Source organism: Aulostomus chinensis, chromosome 15, assembly GCF_037954235.1.
Source record: "Aulostomus chinensis isolate RoL2024-O1b breed Wild chromosome 15, RoL_Achi_v1.0, whole genome shotgun sequence".
Lineage (NCBI taxonomy): Eukaryota > Metazoa > Chordata > Actinopteri > Syngnathiformes > Aulostomidae > Aulostomus > Aulostomus chinensis.
In genome coordinates, this window is record NC_141334.1 from 9,790,686 (window position 1) to 9,809,821 (window position 19,136).

A 19,136-nucleotide genomic window follows, 5' to 3' on the forward strand; every position below is an offset into this window, starting at 1 on the left:
TTATCTTGTTAATATATTCGTCAGATTAGCTGTTGTTCTCACTCCAAGTATTTCAAAAGTAATATATATCTTTATATCTTTACATATCTTTGATTAATCAGAATGAATTAGTCACAGTATCTATTTTTTAGTAATCAATCTTTATTACTTTAATATAGAGTAATTATTATGATTTCAGTAAGTCTGTACATTTGCATATATAGTGGCATGACTTCAACATTTTAATGATCTATTTGTAGCAATCACATAGACATATTTATAGCCAAAAGGGTCCAATAAACATTGTGGAAAATGTCTAAACACAGAGATGAAAATTAAAACACTCACTTTTTCCAAAAGTCTGGCAGCATTAACTTTATCTTGATTTATCTCTTTTTTTAACAGTCCATTCTGCCATTTTGACCTCATTTGGGAGCCGAAAGTGAGCTCCATTTTGTTCAGCTGTGTAGTGGTTCACATCTGTGACTCATTCATTGTATTTTGTATTCATATTGAGAAATAATATTATTCCCCCCAAAAAGCAAAATATCCCTTTAAAAACATATGATATCACAAGAGTCCTTATTTCCTTTGCAGTGTTTGCCAGCATGATACTTGATATGTACAGCAAGGAACATCAACAATGGATCCAAAAGTTATGAGAACAAAAAATAAATATAGAAAATGTTAGTTTGACTGCTTGCTGAACTCTTTAACACATCATATGTACCTTTTAACAGAGTTTGAGGATCATTTCCTTCTTCTTGCTTCAGACTGATTCTTATGTATAAACGTCAAACTCCTGTAGAGTGCTTCCAATTCCAGTTTCAAAAGTATCAAACAATATCTACATACAATTTGTACCTTTAATGTTCACAAACAATGCTAAAGGTTCTGGTTAAACTAAGGTACATGTCCGTACAAACACAAAGTAGAGTGATACATGTCAGAATGGAGGTTATGTCTTCGTCCTCAAACGTAGTCCCTCCTGTTGTAAGAACTTTGGCCTGCTGACCTTGGAGCAGCTGAGTATGCTACTCGACTCTGTGGGTGCACGCTGTACCTGACTGGTTTCTCTTCTTGTGGGGGGCAGCTGCAGCAGAGGATGGATCCCCCCACCACCAGCAGGGCTGCAGCAGCCCAGCCCAGGTACAATGCTGCACCAATCTCCATCTTCTGGCCGGAGGGGATGATGGGACTGTAGAACTCGACCACAATGGTGTGCGCTGACCAGGAAACGGGCACCAGCTGTGTCAGTGCTGCTGTAATGAAGGCCCCGCCAGAGGAAGCCATCACCCTGGCTTTAATTCCCTCGTCATCGATGCAGTTAGTGCACTTTGCCCCCACCAGTGAGATGAGGAGGGCAACCAACCCTACGATGATGGAGACGACAGTGAGCGCCCTGGCAGCCTGCAGGTCCTGAGGTAAAGCCAGCATGGAGTCATAGACTTTACACTGCATCTGCCCTGTACTCTGGAACACGCAGTTCATCCACAGACCCTCCCAGTACACCTGAGCTGTGACAATGTTGGCACCGATGAAGGCAGAGACCCTCCACATTGGCAGAGCGCAACTCACCACGCTCAACACCCAACCAAGCACCGACAGAGTGACGCCGGTCAGTTCAAGTCCAAAAGACACCATCGTGCACCCAGACAGTAGATCAAACACTCCTTAAACTGCACTTGCACTCCCCTTTGTTCCACTGTATTGAGTTCTCCTTCCTTTGTTTGATTCCTTTTTCCTTGTTTATTTTCCAGCAAATATCTGCATTCCTCTCCGGCGCCTCTGTGTTGACCCTCCCTCCAACAGGCTCCTGGACGTGTCCCCACCACACCTGCCACTGAGTCAGAAGTGTTGAGCCGTCTCAAACAAGATTCTGTCCACGTCCCACTCTAATGCTGTTTTTTCGGTTTCCCGCTGGTCTTAAGGAGGTGATGAGTCTTATCTGAGTATCATTTTATTACTGAATGATCCGACCCTCCTAACAGATGACATCATTCCTCCTCCCAAGCCAATCAGGTGAGTCCTGGGCATTTACCACCTGGGTGTGTGGGTGCTTTTTCAAATAGAGAGTATTTTTATGGTTTAACCTTTTGCCCATGGTAGCTCAGGTGTGTTAGCTTTATTGCTGTCAGTAGGTAATAAGTGGCCAGGGCCCAACTTGTTATGTGGTTGATGGGTGACCACATGAGACTGCAATGAATACATAAACATGTGTTTTAATAGACGAGTGCATGTATGCGTGTGTGTGTGTGTGTGTGTGTGTGCCTGCAGTGTGTGTGTGTGAATGTTTGCACAGTGTGGGAGTGTGTTTCAGATAGGCAGAGTAAGAGTACAAGATACATTCTGTGCACATCTCTATCTATTTTCTGTCTAAGATTATCAGTTTTGTTGTGATGAGCTGAGTTTTTATCACCTTAACGTGAGTTTTTATAGCGTCATCTCTGCAGGGTCACATAGTCTATAGGCAATCACACAGTAAAATCCCAGTTAATGGCAAACTTGAAATGTGAAGAATATATTTTATAGATACGCAGGGCTTCAGTGAGCTAAATACTCTCTGTAGCTTTGGGTTCTGCAGTGGTTTTGTTCATGTAAGTCATCGTTTATGATGCAAACCTCCTCAGCAGTAACCGTGTGACAGGTGCGGAAAAGCAAACTGAAACATGAGAAGGTGTTTGTCCATTTCTCAATCGACTTCCTTCTCTGTGGCCACGAGCCCCTTTGTCATGGCTGAGTTTGAATACGGGAACCAATCCAAAAAGGTTTTCCCTGCTCATTTTTAAGAAGAAGTAGTTAGTCTGAGTAAATGCTGCTTTCACTGGAAATTATTTTCTCTTGTGTATTGATACAAATTTTGTGTAATACTGCAGTGATGCGAGACTTACTCATGATAAGAGCCTGGAATATGCCACAGAGTTCAACTGTTGATTTGTTTTCAATATTCTTAGATGAATATGGAGGTGTATGGCAGATATGAAATAGTGTAGCTACATTTTCCATCCATCCATCCATTTTCTTCCACTTATCCTGTTCAGGGTCGTGGGGGCGCTGGAGCCTATCCCAGCGGCTTTCGGGCAAAAGGGTTCACCCTGGACAGGTCGCCAGTCCATCACAGGGCCAACACATAGAGACAGACAACCATTCACACTCACAGCCACACCTGCGGTCAATTTAGAGTATCAATCAGCCTCGTCCCCTCTTGATGTCTTTGGACTGTGGGAGGAAGCCGGAGTAGCCACATTTTCATTTATCAGTATTCACAAGAATTGAAGGATGAAATAGCACTGAATAGCATGGCACCAAAACGTGTTTTTAATAGTCAAATTAACTTAAATGATTATTTATTGCGCCTCACATTAAACTGCCAAAATGTAAGCACAGCAAACAGAAAACAGCCGGAAAAATGCTGACTCTGAGATAGAAACGTGTTTGCCATTTATTTTTGTTATAATAAGAAGGTCAGGTGAACATGTTTCCTTTTAGACTGTGCAGTTTACAGCTTTTTAAAATCCTGCCAGGCACAAAGGCCACAACAGGACTCCTCTACTGTTTTGATGAACCCTGAAGATTAGAAACAGTGACACAGATTTGGGTTTGATGCCAGGTCAAAGTACCAGTCCACGTGAATCTGCAGCATCATGTTTACACAGGTAAGTGTGATAGTGGTGCCTACTGCCTCTATCTTACCCAGACACACTTTTATCTTGCATACGTGCAAACATTATCAAATTTTAATATGTGTCAAGCACGTCTGCTAAAGAATGGCTAACCCTGATAAGATAAAGTTAGATAAAATGCAATTGATTATTTATTATCTTTGTATTTAGGAAGGAAACTAATAATCAAACCACATCTGGGTGTCAGAAATATCAGAATCGTTATTTGCATGTTCACACTCTGAACAGTATAGTATTAGTAAGATATTTATAGTATTTGGTGTGGTATCAGTAATAGAGCCTAGTAGTAGTTCTTAGGTGATAACACTACAGTAAAGCTCTGATAACATATTATGATTTTATAGAATCTGTACTTTGTGGCAAATAACACCAAAAAATTAGTGATATGTTTGTTTTTTGTTTTTTACCTTTAATCTGTTTTAAAGGAATAAAGGAATATAGAAATAAAACCCATTTCTTTGCTTGTATGTTCAACATTTTTTCTCCTGTGATGTGATTTTAACAATTTACGTGCACTTTACCCCACACCTTGTGGAAAGAGCCAGCCACGTATCGTCAACGTAAAGCTAACAGCTATTGGGAAACAGCAAAGCTCCTCTAATATTTGGTAGTTTGACTTTTTTTTTTAGATCAACTCAAAGTGTTTGTGTATTACTGAGCGTACAGCTGGATTGAAAAGACATTGATTATACCAGACAATGTGCTCAACAATTTTTAAACTGATATTTCTGGCAGTTTTGCGGTTGTTATTTTGCTGTAGCTGTTGTTATCCATATGTCAACATTAGCCCAAAGCAAAATGTACGTAGCTGTTTTTCTCCAGTCACAAAAACCTTTTCTCAGCAGAAGAAGCCTTTTTGTGAGTACTAAAACCACTTTTCGGGTGAAGTGATTTTGATCTCTATTTTCCTTATTTAATCATACATCAAACTCAGAGTTCCTGCTGCAGGAATATTTTATTTGTTCACCTACATACAAAGCTCTAATGAGCTTTTTTACTTTTTATTTCTTTTTTTTTCAACAACAATAGTTCAGGCTGGAAACAAGCTGGACTTGCTCCCCCTTGTTTCACAACAGATCTGGACTGACGCAACAGCTGGATGTTAAAGTGTCTATGAGGCATGAGGCATAATTTATATCAGTAATATTCCAAATGTTAGTTGCCTGCAGAGATGATCCTATACAGAAATATCCCTCACCTCTGAAGCTCCCCTCAGCTTTACAGAGATTTATAGCAAGTGAGCTCATTGTTTGGCTGGTCAGCAAGAACTGCTTTGGTTCCTTCTCACGGCTCCCATGGTTTAGCTTTCAGCTTATCACCTGCTAGCAAGACACACAGCTCAAATTTAACAATGAATTTGTTCCAAGAATAGATGTATGAATATGTGACTGTTTCCCTAATTGCAGATCAAAAATGTCACTTTTTTTTCACAATCCAAATTAAGTGACCATAAAATAAATCATAATTTTTGGCTTCTCTACTGTAACAGTTTCATTCTGAGGTAGATTCATGGAGTTTGGAAGCAGAGGAGGATTTATCTCTCACTAGAGTTGATGAATGAGTTTCAGTTAGCAGAGGGATTACCCATTTGCCTTCTGTTTACATGTGTGTGTCTGCAGATTTGTTGAAGTGGGAGCTGTTCCTCCAGAAAAAAAGATGGTATTTTAGAGGGCAAACTGTATGAATAACAGGTCATCTTTGTTATCTGCCACAGGAAATTCAGATAGACTGAAGTCGAGGCTCTCTAACGATTGTTAATTCATTGTTTAATCAACAGGACAACCTTTCTACAGTAAATAGCAGAGGGGCACAATCCATTTGGTCTTATTGGAAGGACAGTAAAATACAAATCAAATAAAAGTACAACACATGTAGATCTAACATACATTTGTGTTTTGCATATAAGCGATCGTATACATATCGTCGCCTACTTAAAATAATCGCCCAGTCATTTTTTCAGGTTTTTCAGAAAACACAAAAAAATGTAGGCAAAGCAATCATAAGGAGTTGTTTTACGCAATAAAATTGTCAGAAAACGACTTTGGCAATTATTTTAAGAAGATGACGATATTTAAACTACATGTTATTTCCTAAGTACATTACATTGAGCTACAAACAGCCCATGAAATACATATATCCATACATATGAAATTATATGTATATGTATATATGTATTTTGGAATGCCAGTCATACTCTCACACTCTATCGTTTCTTTAAAATTAGGTCTATAAAGGTCAAATTTAAACTTAAATGACACAATGCCTACAGTCCACAAGCATGAAACAGCATAAACAACCTAAAAATCTGTAGTTTCGTTCTAAACGTTCTGATTGGCTCCAACCAGCAGGTCCATCTCAGTCTACATGCATAAAGGTAGTACTAGCCAGTCAGAGACAGAGTGGGGCGGTGGGCGGGTCTCCGATAACTGGTAACCCATCACCTGCATTTTGCTTCAATTTCAAATTGAAACAGGGATTTCCACTGGCAGAGTTTGTTGAGTTCCCAGTCGCAGGTAATGTTGCTTCCTGAGTGCACACTCGGTTACTGAGTGATAAGCCCTTTGACCAAGTGGAACCTTGGGTTTAATGGCTACTGGGAGATTTATGGACGCATTAATAGCAGCCATTACAAAAGCTCTTTGAAAACTGGGTGATGCCACACTTGAACAATCACCCAGGCGTCCTTCCTCCTGCTTGTGAGCAAAAAAGAAACAAAATCTTATTTGTGCATGAGTTCATATCAAACCGTTTAAGATTCATTCTTGTGACATCAGTTTACTTCAGTTTTGTGTGATTCACAGATGAACATTGAGGTGAATTCAAGACTAATTATTGCACACTCACGCACGCAGACACACACACACACACACACACACACACACACACACACACACACAAACGTTTTGAAGTAGAAGTTGCTGCCTCCCTTTGGACAGATTGAAGAATAGCAGACTTTCATGTCAAAGTTGGCACATTCAGAAGTTGCAAAATCTTGACCTGTCAAATAATCCGTTTATCATCTCACTTGCCCTCCCACTGACCCTTCTTTGTTGCCCTTCCCTGCACTGCCCACACCAATGCTCATAAAATACAAGATCTTTTCCTGCAAATAAGGAAAACTTCAATGTTCACACTTACAATCAGCCTTCAGTCTGACTCACAGAACTCACACAGACCGAACATGAGAGAGTTTTCTTCAAAGCCGATCTTCAAAGTCTTTACTTCACACGGTTTCTGGGAGCTCTCTGCAAAGAATGTGTTCTTCTGAGAAGCTGATTTCTATTCTCTTACTGACAAAAACAATTATTCAGCCTGTTGTCGTGTGCCTTTATGAATACCCCTTGGTTTTACTTTCACAGTGGATAATACATTCATTATTTCAAATTTGCTGCAATCTTTTCCAGTTTTGTGTAAATTATTGAAAACCTCGAAAGGTTATTCCTGTCTCACCCATTAAATTACGCAACCATATAAGAGGGCACGATACATAAACTCTTTTTCTTAGAAACAATTTGACAATTTGACAAAAAAAAAAGCTGCTGTAGAGAGTTAGAATCTTTAACGAATGGAACAAAGTCTGTATTCTTGTGTTCTATTTTTTTCAAAGAAAATACATTTTTAGAAAAAGATTCCATCCATTTTTTTTTTCAGCGACTAAAAGGAAAGGAATAAGTGTCCACTCAGCTGGAATGGCCATGGATGCAGAAAAGAAATAAATACATAAATAAAAAGGAAACAAGTTTAAGGGAAAACCCCATCAAAGTCAGAAGTGGTGGGTGCTCAGAGTCCTGTAAACCCACCGTCTGCCCCACCCACTTCCTGTGTGCTAAAACTGAGTAGCACTTCCTCCACTGGAAAACACAGTCTTTTATAAAGTTGTTACACTGAACTTCTTGGAATTTATTTTCAAATATTATTAGTTGAGCTGTGATTTTATATCTTCAGTTTGTCTCATAAAATCACCAAGCCCAAGCCCATATTTGGTCTGGAGTTACTGCCTTTGCTTTTGTTATGTAAATCAGACAGAGTCACCTATCAATAACTTCTCCTCCTTCCTGATCCTTGAGATGAAACTGGAGATGGGGGAGGGGGTGAAAGGAAAGGAGAAGGAAGGAAAAGAGAAGTGGGACCCTGACATTTTTGATTAATCAGCAAATTCCCTCTACAAATGTGTTTATGTTCAAATTGTATTTTTTGTGCAAGTTCATGCAAATCTCAGTTTTTGGTTATTAAAATAAGACTGGAAGGTTGAGTGAACAGGTTGTAGATAAATGGGGTGGGTGGACCTGAGGAGCAGAGACTGATGACGGTAAGCTGCTCTTCTTCATGGCTCCTCCTCTTTCAGAGAGAAGGTCATATGTACCTGCTCTCCTCCTAAACCTCTCCCATTTAGCATACTCACCTGACCAGTAGAAGACTCGTCATTTCTGAGGGAGAGGAGTTACAGCGCACAGAGAAGACAAATCTTTTGGCCACGATGGTGTCTGCTGGGTTACAAATGCTGGGCACAGCCCTGGGGATCCTGGGATGGATCGGTGCCATCATAGTCTGTGCCATCCCCATGTGGAGGGTCACTGCCTTTATCGGCAGCAACATCGTCACCTCACAGACGTCCTGGGAAGGTATCTGGATGAGTTGTGTGGTCCAGAGCACAGGCCAGATGCAATGTAAGGTCTACGACTCCATGCTGGCCCTCTCCTCTGACCTCCAAGCTGCCCGGGCCTTGACTGTCATCTCTGTTGTGGTGGGCATCATGGCGATTCTGCTCTCAGTGGCTGGGGGGAAGTGCACCAACTGTGTGGAGGATCCATCATCCAAAGCCAAGGTGGGCATCGCATCTGGGGTTCTGTTCATCATTGCCGGGGTGCTCTGCCTGGTTCCTGTCTGCTGGACAGCCCACACCATCATCCGAGACTTCTACAACCCACTGATGGTCAATGCCCAGAAGAGAGAGCTGGGCGCTGCCCTCTACATCGGATGGGGGGCAGGCGCTTTAATGCTGATCGGAGGGGGGATGCTCTGCTGTAACTGCCCACCTAAAGATGAAGGCTCTTACACGGCGAGATACAAAGCCGCCCGGTCTGAGGCGTCAGCACCTGCATCTGGCAAAGACTATGTCTGAAAGGGATCGGTGAATAGTTGTGAAAAAAACCCTGTTTACTGAGACAGATGCACTGGTGCCACTGGGTTGTGAGTGTTGGTAGTTCAGAATAAGCTCAGAGTATTTTACTCCTCATGGTTTATGAAAGAAAAACAGCAAGAGAGGAACCACACCTGATAAAGAAGTGCATTTTTATGTTAACAAAAGTGGTTGATAATAGTAATCATTTGTATGTCTTTTCTTATTAACATAAATGTCTATGACCACTGTTTTTTAAAAAAAAGTTTGTTATGTTTACGTGGGTTGTTTTTTATAAACCATGTGTCAACTATTAATATGCAAGCAAAACTGTAAATAAATATTTTGTTTACGAATCAAAAATCACATGCTCTTTGTTATTTTCACTCTCTGTTCTTATTAATGGTCTTAAAATTTAAAAAAAAAAAAGCTAAATTTTGGGAAACAAAGTTCAAAGAATTCTTTGTTTATTACAGAAATTATTTACAGTCAGCACTGATATATCCATATCAAAACACTGGAAACAAGGATTCGTTAAAGAAGCCCTAAAGCATCTCACAGACGTCTATTGTCTGACTTTCTGGTTTATCAGGTCTGGGTGCGGCAGAAAAAAGTCATGAAGGCTGGAAACTTGTTTTTGTTCAAACTGTTAGCCAACAGGCAAACACCTACGCTTTATATGGACGCACAGGACAATTTTAGATGTCTAAACGGTGAAATACTAAAAAAGAACAAAAGCCAATAACAACAACATTCATTTTAACTGGCCTGAATCATTTGCTTGATTTTATTTTCAATACTTTTGACTTTTGCTTGATGAAGGATCAAGACGTTCTCATATTTCATGTTATACCAATAAAAGACAGACTTTCTTCTCTCAGACACATTGCATGTGTGAGTTCACCATTTGCAGTTGACTTTATCTTATAAGGCGAACATCCTTATATATATTTTGATTTTTCTCCACCCCCAACTGCTCTGCCTCCACCTGTGATTATTATGATACCACTGAAGTCCTTAATTCTTCATTAATTAAGAATAGAACGATACAATCCTGTGTGTTTGAGAGTTATTTGAACTGTTTATGAAAAACTATTCAGTGTTGAGTTCTGACACAGTTGTGAGTAATTTGTGTTTATCCACCTCCTTGTGTTTGAGGGAAATGCACTGAAACCCTCAAGTCTAGTGTTTGCTCAAGGCCTCACTTGTGTGTGTGTGGATATGTGCCCGTGTGTATGCATGTGTCTGACAGAGAGAGAGAGGGAGAGCAGGTGGGATCTGGAGCCATTGTTCCAAGTCTCCAGTCTTTGCTTGAGGTGACAAAGCTTGTGTGTGTGAGAACAATGAACAGAGAGAAAACAAGGCTTGTGGATATCAGGTCTCAGTTTTCTCCTTTTGTCTAGAAGCCCAGAAACTCCACCCTAAAAGTTTGAGCTACACCAGGAGGTAGTTATCTTCCCACAGGGAGACCTCAGAGCATCAGAGCACTGCAAACACTTCCTCAAAACCAGTTCCGAACTGTGTTTTTATGCATTAAGACGTGAACATTTGAGCAAGAGCGAACTTTACTCTCTTCTCGTTTCGAGCGGAGGCTGCAGTGAGGTAACTATGGCTTCTCAGGGCCTCCAGATCATGGGCGTGCTGCTGGCCTTCATCGGATGGCTGGGAACCATCATCACATGTGCTCTGCCCATGTGGAGAGTTACGGCTTTCGTTGGGGCGAACATTGTCACTGCACAGGTGATCTGGGAGGGCTTGTGGATGAACTGTGTGGTTCAGAGCACCGGCCAGATGCAGTGTAAGGTGTACGACTCAATGCTGGCCCTCCCCCAGGACCTGCAGGCTGCCAGAGCCATGGTGGTCATTTCGGTGATTGTTGGTGTTTTTGGTGTCCTCATGGCGGTGGTTGGAGGAAAGTGCACCAACTGTATGGAGGATGAGGGGTCCAAAGCCAAAGCGTGCATCGTGTCCGGTGTGATCTTCATAATCGCAGCCTTGCTGATCATGATTCCAGTGTCATGGTCAGCTCACGCCGTGATCAGAGACTTTTATAACCCTATGGTGCTTGCAGCTCAGAGGAGGGAGCTCGGAGCTGCTCTCTATATCGGCTGGGGCTCGTCTGGGTTGCTGCTGCTTGGAGGAGGTCTTCTCTGCAACAACTGCCCCCCAAAAGATGGTAGACCCTATGTGCCTGCGAAGTTTGCCCCTGCCAGGACCATGTCCTCAAATGTGGACTATGTGTGAGGGTAGAAGCTGTATTAGACATATTGAGTTTACTTGTCAAAAGAGGGCCTTTTTTCTCTAAATGTTCTGTATGTATTTTTTGTTTGTTTGTTTTTAAGATGCTCCTTCAGCAGAACTGGAATTAATCTATACACCCAATAAATGGTTTGTAGCAGTAAAGTAACATAAGACAGCAGAGAGTATTCTTTGTCAGTTGTTTACTTGTGTTGGAATTTTTCAGATGAGGTATTGAAATACTCTGCCAATTTTCATCTTTCAAGTCAGACTGCAAATCTAAGACGGAAATTACTGTAACATGTCTGATAATATTTTCTTTAGAAATGAAGCAGTTGAAGTTGTGAAAACAGCTAAAAATAAAGCAGATTAGATAGAAGATGATGTGCATCTTCCATGTCCAATGACACTGTCTTTCAAATAAAGATTCTTTGTTTTTACTTTCCCTGACCTCTTTCATTCACCCTGCACCTGCAGACACATACGCAATAAAATTGAAACTTCCCTTTTCACTAAACACACTGGTAAAGTATGCAGGAATTTGGGGAGTCGTCTCCAGGGGATTTACTGTATCTGGTTTGAGATGTTTGCCATGATACATTTGAGTGCTCTTGTATTAGGACAGTAATTTACAGTTTCTGTCCTAAGTAAAATAGTGTCACTGCCTGAGACAACAGTGTGTACTGTGTGCTTGGATTCATGTTGCTAAGGAACCATTTTATATCTCCAAAGGATGGATATTTACACGTTGCCCAGTCTGAGCACATCTGCCAAGCCTTGTCAGGTTGATATATCCTCGACCTCTTTAATGGTTTTCTTTTTGTTTACAGAAACGCTCAATTGGATCCACACTGACAAGCACGATAAAAGGCATCGGTAATTTTTCACCACTGTGTCTGTTTCTATGTTTCTTCTTTTTGGAAGCAGTATTTGGATTTTACATCAGAACAAGCACAAGTGAAGATGGTATATTTAAAATTTGACACAGATTACATCAAATATCACATAAAAGTCATCACTATGCACTGTAATTTTATACAAAGAAATATATAAAGTGGTATCACAATATTGTGTGCGACTACTCAAGACAACGTCAGGTAATTTAATCTACCACAATACAACCAGTTTTTATGCAGCTCATCCCATTTCATGCGTAAAATAAGATCATTTCATGAAGGACCTGTCAGATCAGTGTAGAGGATTAAAAAGGACTTCTCTAGTTTTTGCAAGAGTGCTTGAGTAAATGCCCTGTAAAAAGAAAAGAAAAGTGACAAAATACTGTTTATTGTTTGGATGAATGACAAATCCAAAAGAATTTTTTTTTTCACATAACAAATTTCTTTTTTTTGGAGGGTCTATATTAAAAAAGATCATGGAAATATAAGGAAAATCAGGTTTAATTAGTATTTACATAGAGTGAAAAGAGACAAAAATCATTGAATGAAAGAGTAATGAATGGGCTGGTTGAACACCATGTTTCATTATTCTTACATGGCACATACATTTAAGAGTCTGTTTCATCATTCAGAAAAAAATGGCTACAGTGTGTTAGTCAAAAGAAGTTAGTCACAATGCAAATCAAGAAACGGGTTTGTTCGGTAAAAAGTTCAGCCTAGTTGGATGCAGCGACTCAGACAAACTCCTTCCCGGGTGTTGTGGATTTAGGAGGAGAATATTTCGCTCCACCGTAGCCGTCTCCTCTTGACGGGCACTGACAGCAGAGAAGAGCCCCACCAATCAGTAGCAGTCCTGAAGCTCCCCAGCCCACATACAAACATGCGCCCAGCTCCCTCCGCTGAGCATCAGGCACCATGGGGTTGTAGAAGTCCTTTATGATGGTGTTAGCAGGCAGGGACACCGTCACCAGACACAGAGCCCCGCTCAGGAGGAAGAAAACGCCTGCAGAGATGGCCACTCTGGCTTTTGCTGTTTTGTCCCCAATGCAGGTGGTGCATTTTCCTCCGACCACAGAGAGCAGCAGGCCGAACAGAGAGAAGAGGATGGCGATTACCACCATGGCCCGGGCCGCCTGGAGGTCTGGAGGCAGAGCCAGCAGGGAGTCATAGACTTTGCACTGCATCTGTCCGGTGCTCTGTACCACGCAGGTCATCCACAGTCCTTCCCAGATAGTCTGAGCCACCACAATGTTGTTCCCGATAAAAGCAGACACTTTCCACATGGGCAGCATGCAGATCAGGATGTTTCCTATCCATCCCAGCACCGCCAACCCAACACCCAGAATCTGCAGCCCCAGAGATGCCATTTCTGCTTGCTGTATTCTTCTGTTTCTTGCTGTGTTTCAGTTCTTTACTGCTGCCAACCACAAGCACCGTAGGAAGTTTTATACGGCCCATAGAAGCCCACTAGCAGCCCCCCTCCTCTGGGTGGGCTTTGGCTTCATTGCTCTGAAATAACCATCCATTATGTTGCATTCAGTCTCTCCTAGAGAGGCCCTGTGGTGCCTCAGCAGAGCGCTCAGAGGAGAAAAGAAGCTTTGACAGCAGCAAAAAAAAAAAAAATCCTGTAATACACAGAATGATGTTTCAATTTTAGTTACAAAATAATCATCTATTAAGATAATGGAGGACCTTAGAGGGATGCAGAAACGTGAAATATCCCATTTTCACTATAAAAAGGAATGTTAAATTTTGGCTATTTAAATTATTTAAAATGCCATTCAAATTGAAATAGCATGACTTTTGCGGGGATGTATATCACAAAAAAGTGTTTTCTTAAGTCTAAAGGATATGATGTGTAATGAGAACATCTATGAAGCAAAAATGAATTCAAAAATGGTATTTTGACACAAATTTAATCACATTTAATAAAAAAAAGCTCAATTAAATTGTTTTTCCCTCCAAATATTGGCTTCCATACAATTAATCGCTGAGTCACTATTTTTAGTTCTTAGTTAGATAGATGACTATATATCTGTAAAACCGTAAAAACCAGTGAACCCCGTGAAGCCGGTCAGCCAGGTCCTATTAGCAAAGGTGGACTCATTCAGCTTGATTGCTACCCTGCTGAAACAACTACATATTGGTTGCTGACTTGATTGACAACCACAGGTGGTTTCATTTTGAGTAGATATGAACAACCAATCAGGACAGAGCATGACCCACCATGTGATCATAAAAGCAGCATGTGAGAACCTGCATGCTATTATTTTATCTGCATCACTGCGGTTCTAGAACTAACCATGCCCTCTGCAGGTCTCCAGATGTTTGGCATCTTCCTGGCAACCATTGGCTTCCTCTGTGACATCATCATCTGTGCTCTACCCATGTGGAAGGTGTCAGCTTTCATTGGGAACAACATTGTGACGGCGCAGACCTTCTGGGAGGGGCTATGGATGAATTGTGTCAAGCAGAGTACTGGACAGATGCAGTGCAAGGTCTATGACTCTATGCTGGCTCTCCCTCGAGACCTGCAAGCTGCCCGTGCCCTAGTCATCATCTCCATACTGGTGGTCCTTATGGGGATCCTGCTCGCTGTCGCTGGGGGCAAATGCACCAACTGCATTGAAGATGAGATGGCCAAGAGCAGGGTAGCCATTGCTGCGGGGGTGTTCTTCATCGTCGGGGCCATCTTGTGTCTGATCCCGGTGTCCTGGTCTGCTCATGAGGTCATCAGGAACTTCTACAACCCCATCATAGTTGACGCTCAGAGGAGGGAGCTCGGCGCGTCGCTGTTCATCGGTTGGGGGGCAGCAGGCCTCCTCCTCATTGGTGGTGCACTCCTCTGCTGCCAGTGCCAGCAGCACAAAGACAGCAGATACTCAGTCAAATACTCGGCTCCTCGCTCAGCAGCCAGCGGAGGCGCCTACGTTTGATACTGCAAGTCTGTTCAGTTACTACAAACTGAATTGGCAACACTGAGCCAATGGTCTTAATGGTTTTATCATGGATTTTAATAAATGTAACTTTATATCATCCTTAATTTGTTTGCCCTTTTCTGTGTGACTTGAGGTTTTCCATATTAGATGGTGACGTTGACTCAAATGTCAACATGTGAATGACCTGACTCTTGCACACTGAGCAGCAAGTAGAGCCTCGACTACAGTGGCATTTCACCCAAAAGAAATCTGTCCCCATTACTTTTCTTGCTCCAATAATGCAACCACCTACTGTTGCTGATAAACAAAAGCAAAACATTACTTTAACTGTGAATTTTTCTTTTTGTCATAAGCCATCACCCAATAAAGCTGGAGACCTCAAGGCACCACTTGTCTACTTGAAGGACAAAATGTATTTTATGGTATTTGGGGCTAGTTAGATTCCTTGACCCTAATGAGGTCAACTGGCTAACATTTTCCTGCTGAAACTACATGGAAACCAGTGTGACAATAGTTAGATCCACCTTTGGGCCTGGCACACATTTAACAGCTTCAATACATCAAACACACAAGCAAAACGGGTAAAGTGATTCATCATCCTGTCACATGACAAAGTGACTAGCTGCCTCAATTATTCAAGGTGTTAATTTTTTAAATGGAAGTAACATTTGGAATTATAGTGCTTGTGAGTGGCAGTTATGATGTTGCTATGGCAAAACACAGCACCTGTGCAGATAATTCAAAGGTGAGGAAGTCCTTTAATATATCTAACAATGCAACGGTGAGAATATTCTGTAATTAGATGAGAACATCCTCAAATTATGTTTGTGCTGGATTGTTAGTAGGATTGGGGTACCTGTGTTGAAAAATCCAGATTAGGTGACAAAGTGAATAAAACTACAGTAAAAGCAAGATTACAAGTGTTATGATTCTTTCACCAGAAACTCAAAGATGCTAAATGAGGGTATTTCCTCAAAATGTCTTAAATGTTCAAAGTTTAAACCTCATTTAGTGGTTTAGGACATTATACAAGACCCGATGCTGCTAGTACTCCATAGTGTCTTTCCTCTACTAAATTTAAAGTTTGAGTAGAAACTTACTGGCGAACATCAATTCAACAGATACTGATCAGGCTATTTTTTTCTCTGTTACATATAGGAAGTTGGATTTAAGTCTTCAGTTTACTCAAAATGTGTGCTCACTGTCTTTTGTTCACAAGGTAGTTTTTCTTCCTTCTCATACTCATTCAAACCTTGCAGGAATCAGGACAAGCAAGAAACCTGATCCACAATCTAGCAAGAGAGTCCCGCCTCTGTTTGTCTTCCTTCTTACACCTGCGGAGCAAAACAAAACAAGCGTTTTAAAAATCCTGGTGAAATCTTGGAGTTACAACAATCTGCAGCTCAACCGAAGGTGGATTTTTTTCTTCTATCTGTGACCTTGCCTGAATTCATGCCTTGGATTTGGTTCCTGACAACATGCAGACTCAACTCGTTGGTATCTGTCTGGCAATCATTGGCTTTCTTGGCACCATCCTCATCTGTGGCCTGCCCATGTGGAAGGTGACAGCTTTTGTTGGGTCTAACATCGTCACCTCGCAGATCTTCTGGGAAGGTTTATGGATGAACTGTGTGATCCAGAGCACGGGCCACTCACAGTGTAAAGCTTACGACTCCATTCTGGCTTTACCGCAAGAGCTTCAAGCCTCCAGGGCTCTTATCTGTGTCTCCATTGCTGTTGCCGTAGTGGCCATCGGACTGACTGTTGTCGGGGCTCGCTGCACCATCTTCTTCCGTTATGACCAGTGGACTAAAGCCAATGTTGGTCTTGCAGGGGGTGTGGTGTTCATAATAGCAGGGCTCCTGTGTATCATTCCTGTCAGCTGGTCAGCTCACAGCATCATCACAGGCTTTTATAACCCGCTGCCCACCGAGGAGAGGAGAGGGGAGCTGGGAGCATCCATATATGTGGGCTGGGCCTCCGGAGCTCTGCTGGTCATTGGTGGAGGAGTTCTGTGCAGCACGTACAGATGCTGAGCAGGAGAAGAACAAACTGCATCTATCCATCACCTTGTTGAGTAGTTCAACAATTTTTTTTTTAAACCTTTTCCCACAGTAGTGATGTGGGACATCAGAACAGTTTGTAAAGTTTGTGTATAAAGTATTTACAGCACATTAAAATGTAGAATGGTACCAGACACATGCTGTATTCATGAAATGTGAAGAATGAAGGTAGGAAGTATAGAAAATAGTCAAACGTGACATTGTGATTGTTAAAAAAAGTCACAGTGCGGAAGTTGAACTTCTATTACACGTATTATGAATGCTACAGAATCTGTATGTCTTTGAAAGCCTTTGACCTGTCATGTTAATCGAGTTTAATCATTCTTGTGTTTTCTTTCCTAAAATATTTAATTTGAATCTTTTTTTGTATAAAAAAAGGCTTAATCAAAAATATCAGATATGGCCAAAATAGCCCAGGTGCCGACCTCTGAAGTTGTGTTTAACCATCATCTTCTGTATTGTTTTAACTAAAGAAAAATGGGGATTAACCTCTTGTATGCAAGAAAACATTTTTTTAAATTTTTGTAATAACTTATTTCAGAGAAAACTGAACCAGAATGAAGAAGAGATGTCTGTTGAATTAGAAGCTACAATACTAGTATTACTAGAGCAGTTCAAGATGACTGGTACTGAAATCAACTAAAGTTTCACTGGTAGACTTTTGTTAACAAATCTATGTTTTTTTAAATTTTACTTTACTGAGTATGAATATTTGTAACCAATAAAATTTACTTGTATAATGTTTTTTTTTACTGTACATATTCCTGATTATTATCCATACTCACAATTCAATTTTTTTTAACAGATGCAGATTTGCATAATGAAAACCTCAACAACGACGCTTGCTTATGTAATAAATTTCAGTTATGAAACAAAATGGAGACAGCGCCAACTACCAGGGCAATCAAAATGAATGTACAAGCCTGTCAAACATGGCTGTAGCTCAGAGGTGTTTGTATTCTGTACCCTGCCTCTATCTAACTCGTTTGCATCCCTTTGTTGATTTCTATCATCCAACTACTTCATGCAACAGTAAAACTCAAAAGCTTCAGCAAGCACCCGTCCATTTCAACAGAAACAAGACAGCTGCAATCTTCAGTTTTCCTCCGAGGAAGTATTTAAGTAATATATCACTGCAGACATGTTGTATTCTTGAAGTGATTTATCTCCCAACAGTCTCTGGTTGTTGCTGTTGTTGCTGGATAACAATGGAGTTTTTAGATGGGAGGACAGGGCAGGCAGATCGGGGGTCTGACACAAAGTTTGCTGGCTGTTTTGAGGTGTGTTTGGCATGTGGACTGGCAAGCTGATGTGAGTCTTCATTCATTGGAGCAAATATTGTAACAGCACAAATGGTAAGTCAGTATGATTTGCAGAGAAACTCATTTTGCTAAAAATGTATCATAAATATTTTCTGTAACACTGTCAAATTTTTGGCATGAAGATGTTGAGTTATTGTGTCAAAAGAGTATAAAGTTTATTTTAGTTCGAGTAAAACCCGATTACATCAAGTAGGTCTTTTGTTTTTTAACCATTAAGTAAAATAAATTGAACTAAATCTACAATCTGGAACTGGATATGGTACCTAATCTCCATCTTGTCCTGCCCTAAAGTCTCACTGAAGCATTTGATGGAGATCTCTTGTGTCCTGTCGGCCATTTTGTGTCTGGTTTCTGTCAGCTGGTCAGCAGTAGTAACCATCTTGGGTTTCAGTGACCGCTTGGTATCGCTAAAGAGACAGGTGGGCTCTTCCATCTCGCTGGCTGGGCCTCACTTGTGCTCCTCTTGCATGGCGGTGCTATGACCTGCACTGTCTCTGAGGAGAAGATGACCTCCCAACCTTCTTCCCGCTCTTACAACTGCTTCCCAACTTTGAAGTCGGATCTCAACAGATCCAATGGCTCGTGAATGTTTGGTCGTCCGACACCGAGTAGGATGATGAACCACAGAGTGCAACTGCATAACCCTTCAACTCAGAGTGGGTTTGGGCTGAATTATCAGCCTTAGATTACCAAACCAGTTTTGGCTGTCATCCATCAAAGTGATCGCACACACTAGAGGACGGAGTGACTAATTCTAATGGGAATGAAGCCCAAGTGGAAACACAACAGTTAATGTTAATGGCCCGTTCAGTACAGACGATGACGTCGCAGCGTGCTTAGAGTACCCGGAGACATCATATTCACAGAGGTCACTGATCGTTTACATCTTTGGATCAA

At 41.3% G+C, this 19,136-nt stretch overlaps 6 protein-coding genes across 6 annotated transcripts; 4 read left to right on the forward strand and 2 right to left on the reverse strand.

Annotated features, from left to right (window-relative positions):
- Positions 1-276: 276 nt before the first annotated feature.
- On the reverse strand, positions 277-1,911 carry LOC147248595 (claudin-4-like). Its single transcript, XM_086225643.1, has one exon. It carries the CDS (start codon positions 1,621-1,623, stop codon positions 952-954), a length of 672 nt encoding a protein of 223 aa, XP_086081769.1. The 5' UTR covers positions 1,624-1,911; the 3' UTR covers positions 277-951.
- An 18-nt stretch (positions 1,912-1,929) lies between these two features.
- On the forward strand, positions 1,930-17,848 carry LOC147248596 (claudin-4-like). The gene is made up of 3 exons (XM_086225652.1): positions 1,930-2,001; positions 11,850-11,895; positions 16,114-17,848. Exon 3 carries the CDS (start codon positions 16,333-16,335, stop codon positions 16,888-16,890), a length of 558 nt encoding a protein of 185 aa, XP_086081778.1. The 5' UTR covers positions 1,930-2,001; positions 11,850-11,895; positions 16,114-16,332; the 3' UTR covers positions 16,891-17,848.
- Positions 1,987-9,615, forward strand: LOC147248597 (claudin-4-like). Its single transcript, XM_086225645.1, has 2 exons — positions 1,987-2,001; positions 8,056-9,615. Exon 2 carries the CDS (start codon positions 8,140-8,142, stop codon positions 8,782-8,784), a length of 645 nt encoding a protein of 214 aa, XP_086081771.1. The 5' UTR covers positions 1,987-2,001; positions 8,056-8,139; the 3' UTR covers positions 8,785-9,615.
- Positions 10,390-11,308, forward strand: LOC147248598 (claudin-4-like). Its single transcript, XM_086225646.1, has one exon. The coding sequence runs from the start codon at positions 10,390-10,392 to the stop codon at positions 11,023-11,025; it is 636 nt and encodes a 211-aa protein (XP_086081772.1). The 3' UTR covers positions 11,026-11,308.
- Positions 12,145-14,032, reverse strand: cldn29 (claudin 29). The gene has a single exon (XM_086225649.1). The coding sequence runs from the start codon at positions 13,280-13,282 to the stop codon at positions 12,650-12,652; it is 633 nt and encodes a 210-aa protein (XP_086081775.1). The 5' UTR covers positions 13,283-14,032; the 3' UTR covers positions 12,145-12,649.
- LOC147248600 (claudin-like protein ZF-A89) lies at positions 14,178-14,958 on the forward strand. The gene has a single exon (XM_086225648.1). It carries the CDS (start codon positions 14,219-14,221, stop codon positions 14,849-14,851), a length of 633 nt encoding a protein of 210 aa, XP_086081774.1. The 5' UTR covers positions 14,178-14,218; the 3' UTR covers positions 14,852-14,958.
- Positions 17,849-19,136: the final 1,288 nt, after the last annotated feature.

Bases quoted from the DNA above. Each gene is read 5' to 3' on its own strand.
- LOC147248597 (XM_086225645.1), top strand. From the start codon at position 8,140: ATGGTGTCTGCTGGGTTACAAATGCTGGGCACAGCCCTGGGGATCCTG.
- LOC147248598 (XM_086225646.1), top strand. From the start codon at position 10,390: ATGGCTTCTCAGGGCCTCCAGATCATGGGCGTGCTGCTGGCCTTCATC.
- LOC147248596 (XM_086225652.1), top strand. From the start codon at position 16,333: ATGCAGACTCAACTCGTTGGTATCTGTCTGGCAATCATTGGCTTTCTT.
- cldn29 (XM_086225649.1), bottom strand. From the start codon at position 13,282: ATGGCATCTCTGGGGCTGCAGATTCTGGGTGTTGGGTTGGCGGTGCTG.
- LOC147248595 (XM_086225643.1), bottom strand. From the start codon at position 1,623: ATGGTGTCTTTTGGACTTGAACTGACCGGCGTCACTCTGTCGGTGCTT.
- LOC147248600 (XM_086225648.1), top strand. From the start codon at position 14,219: ATGCCCTCTGCAGGTCTCCAGATGTTTGGCATCTTCCTGGCAACCATT.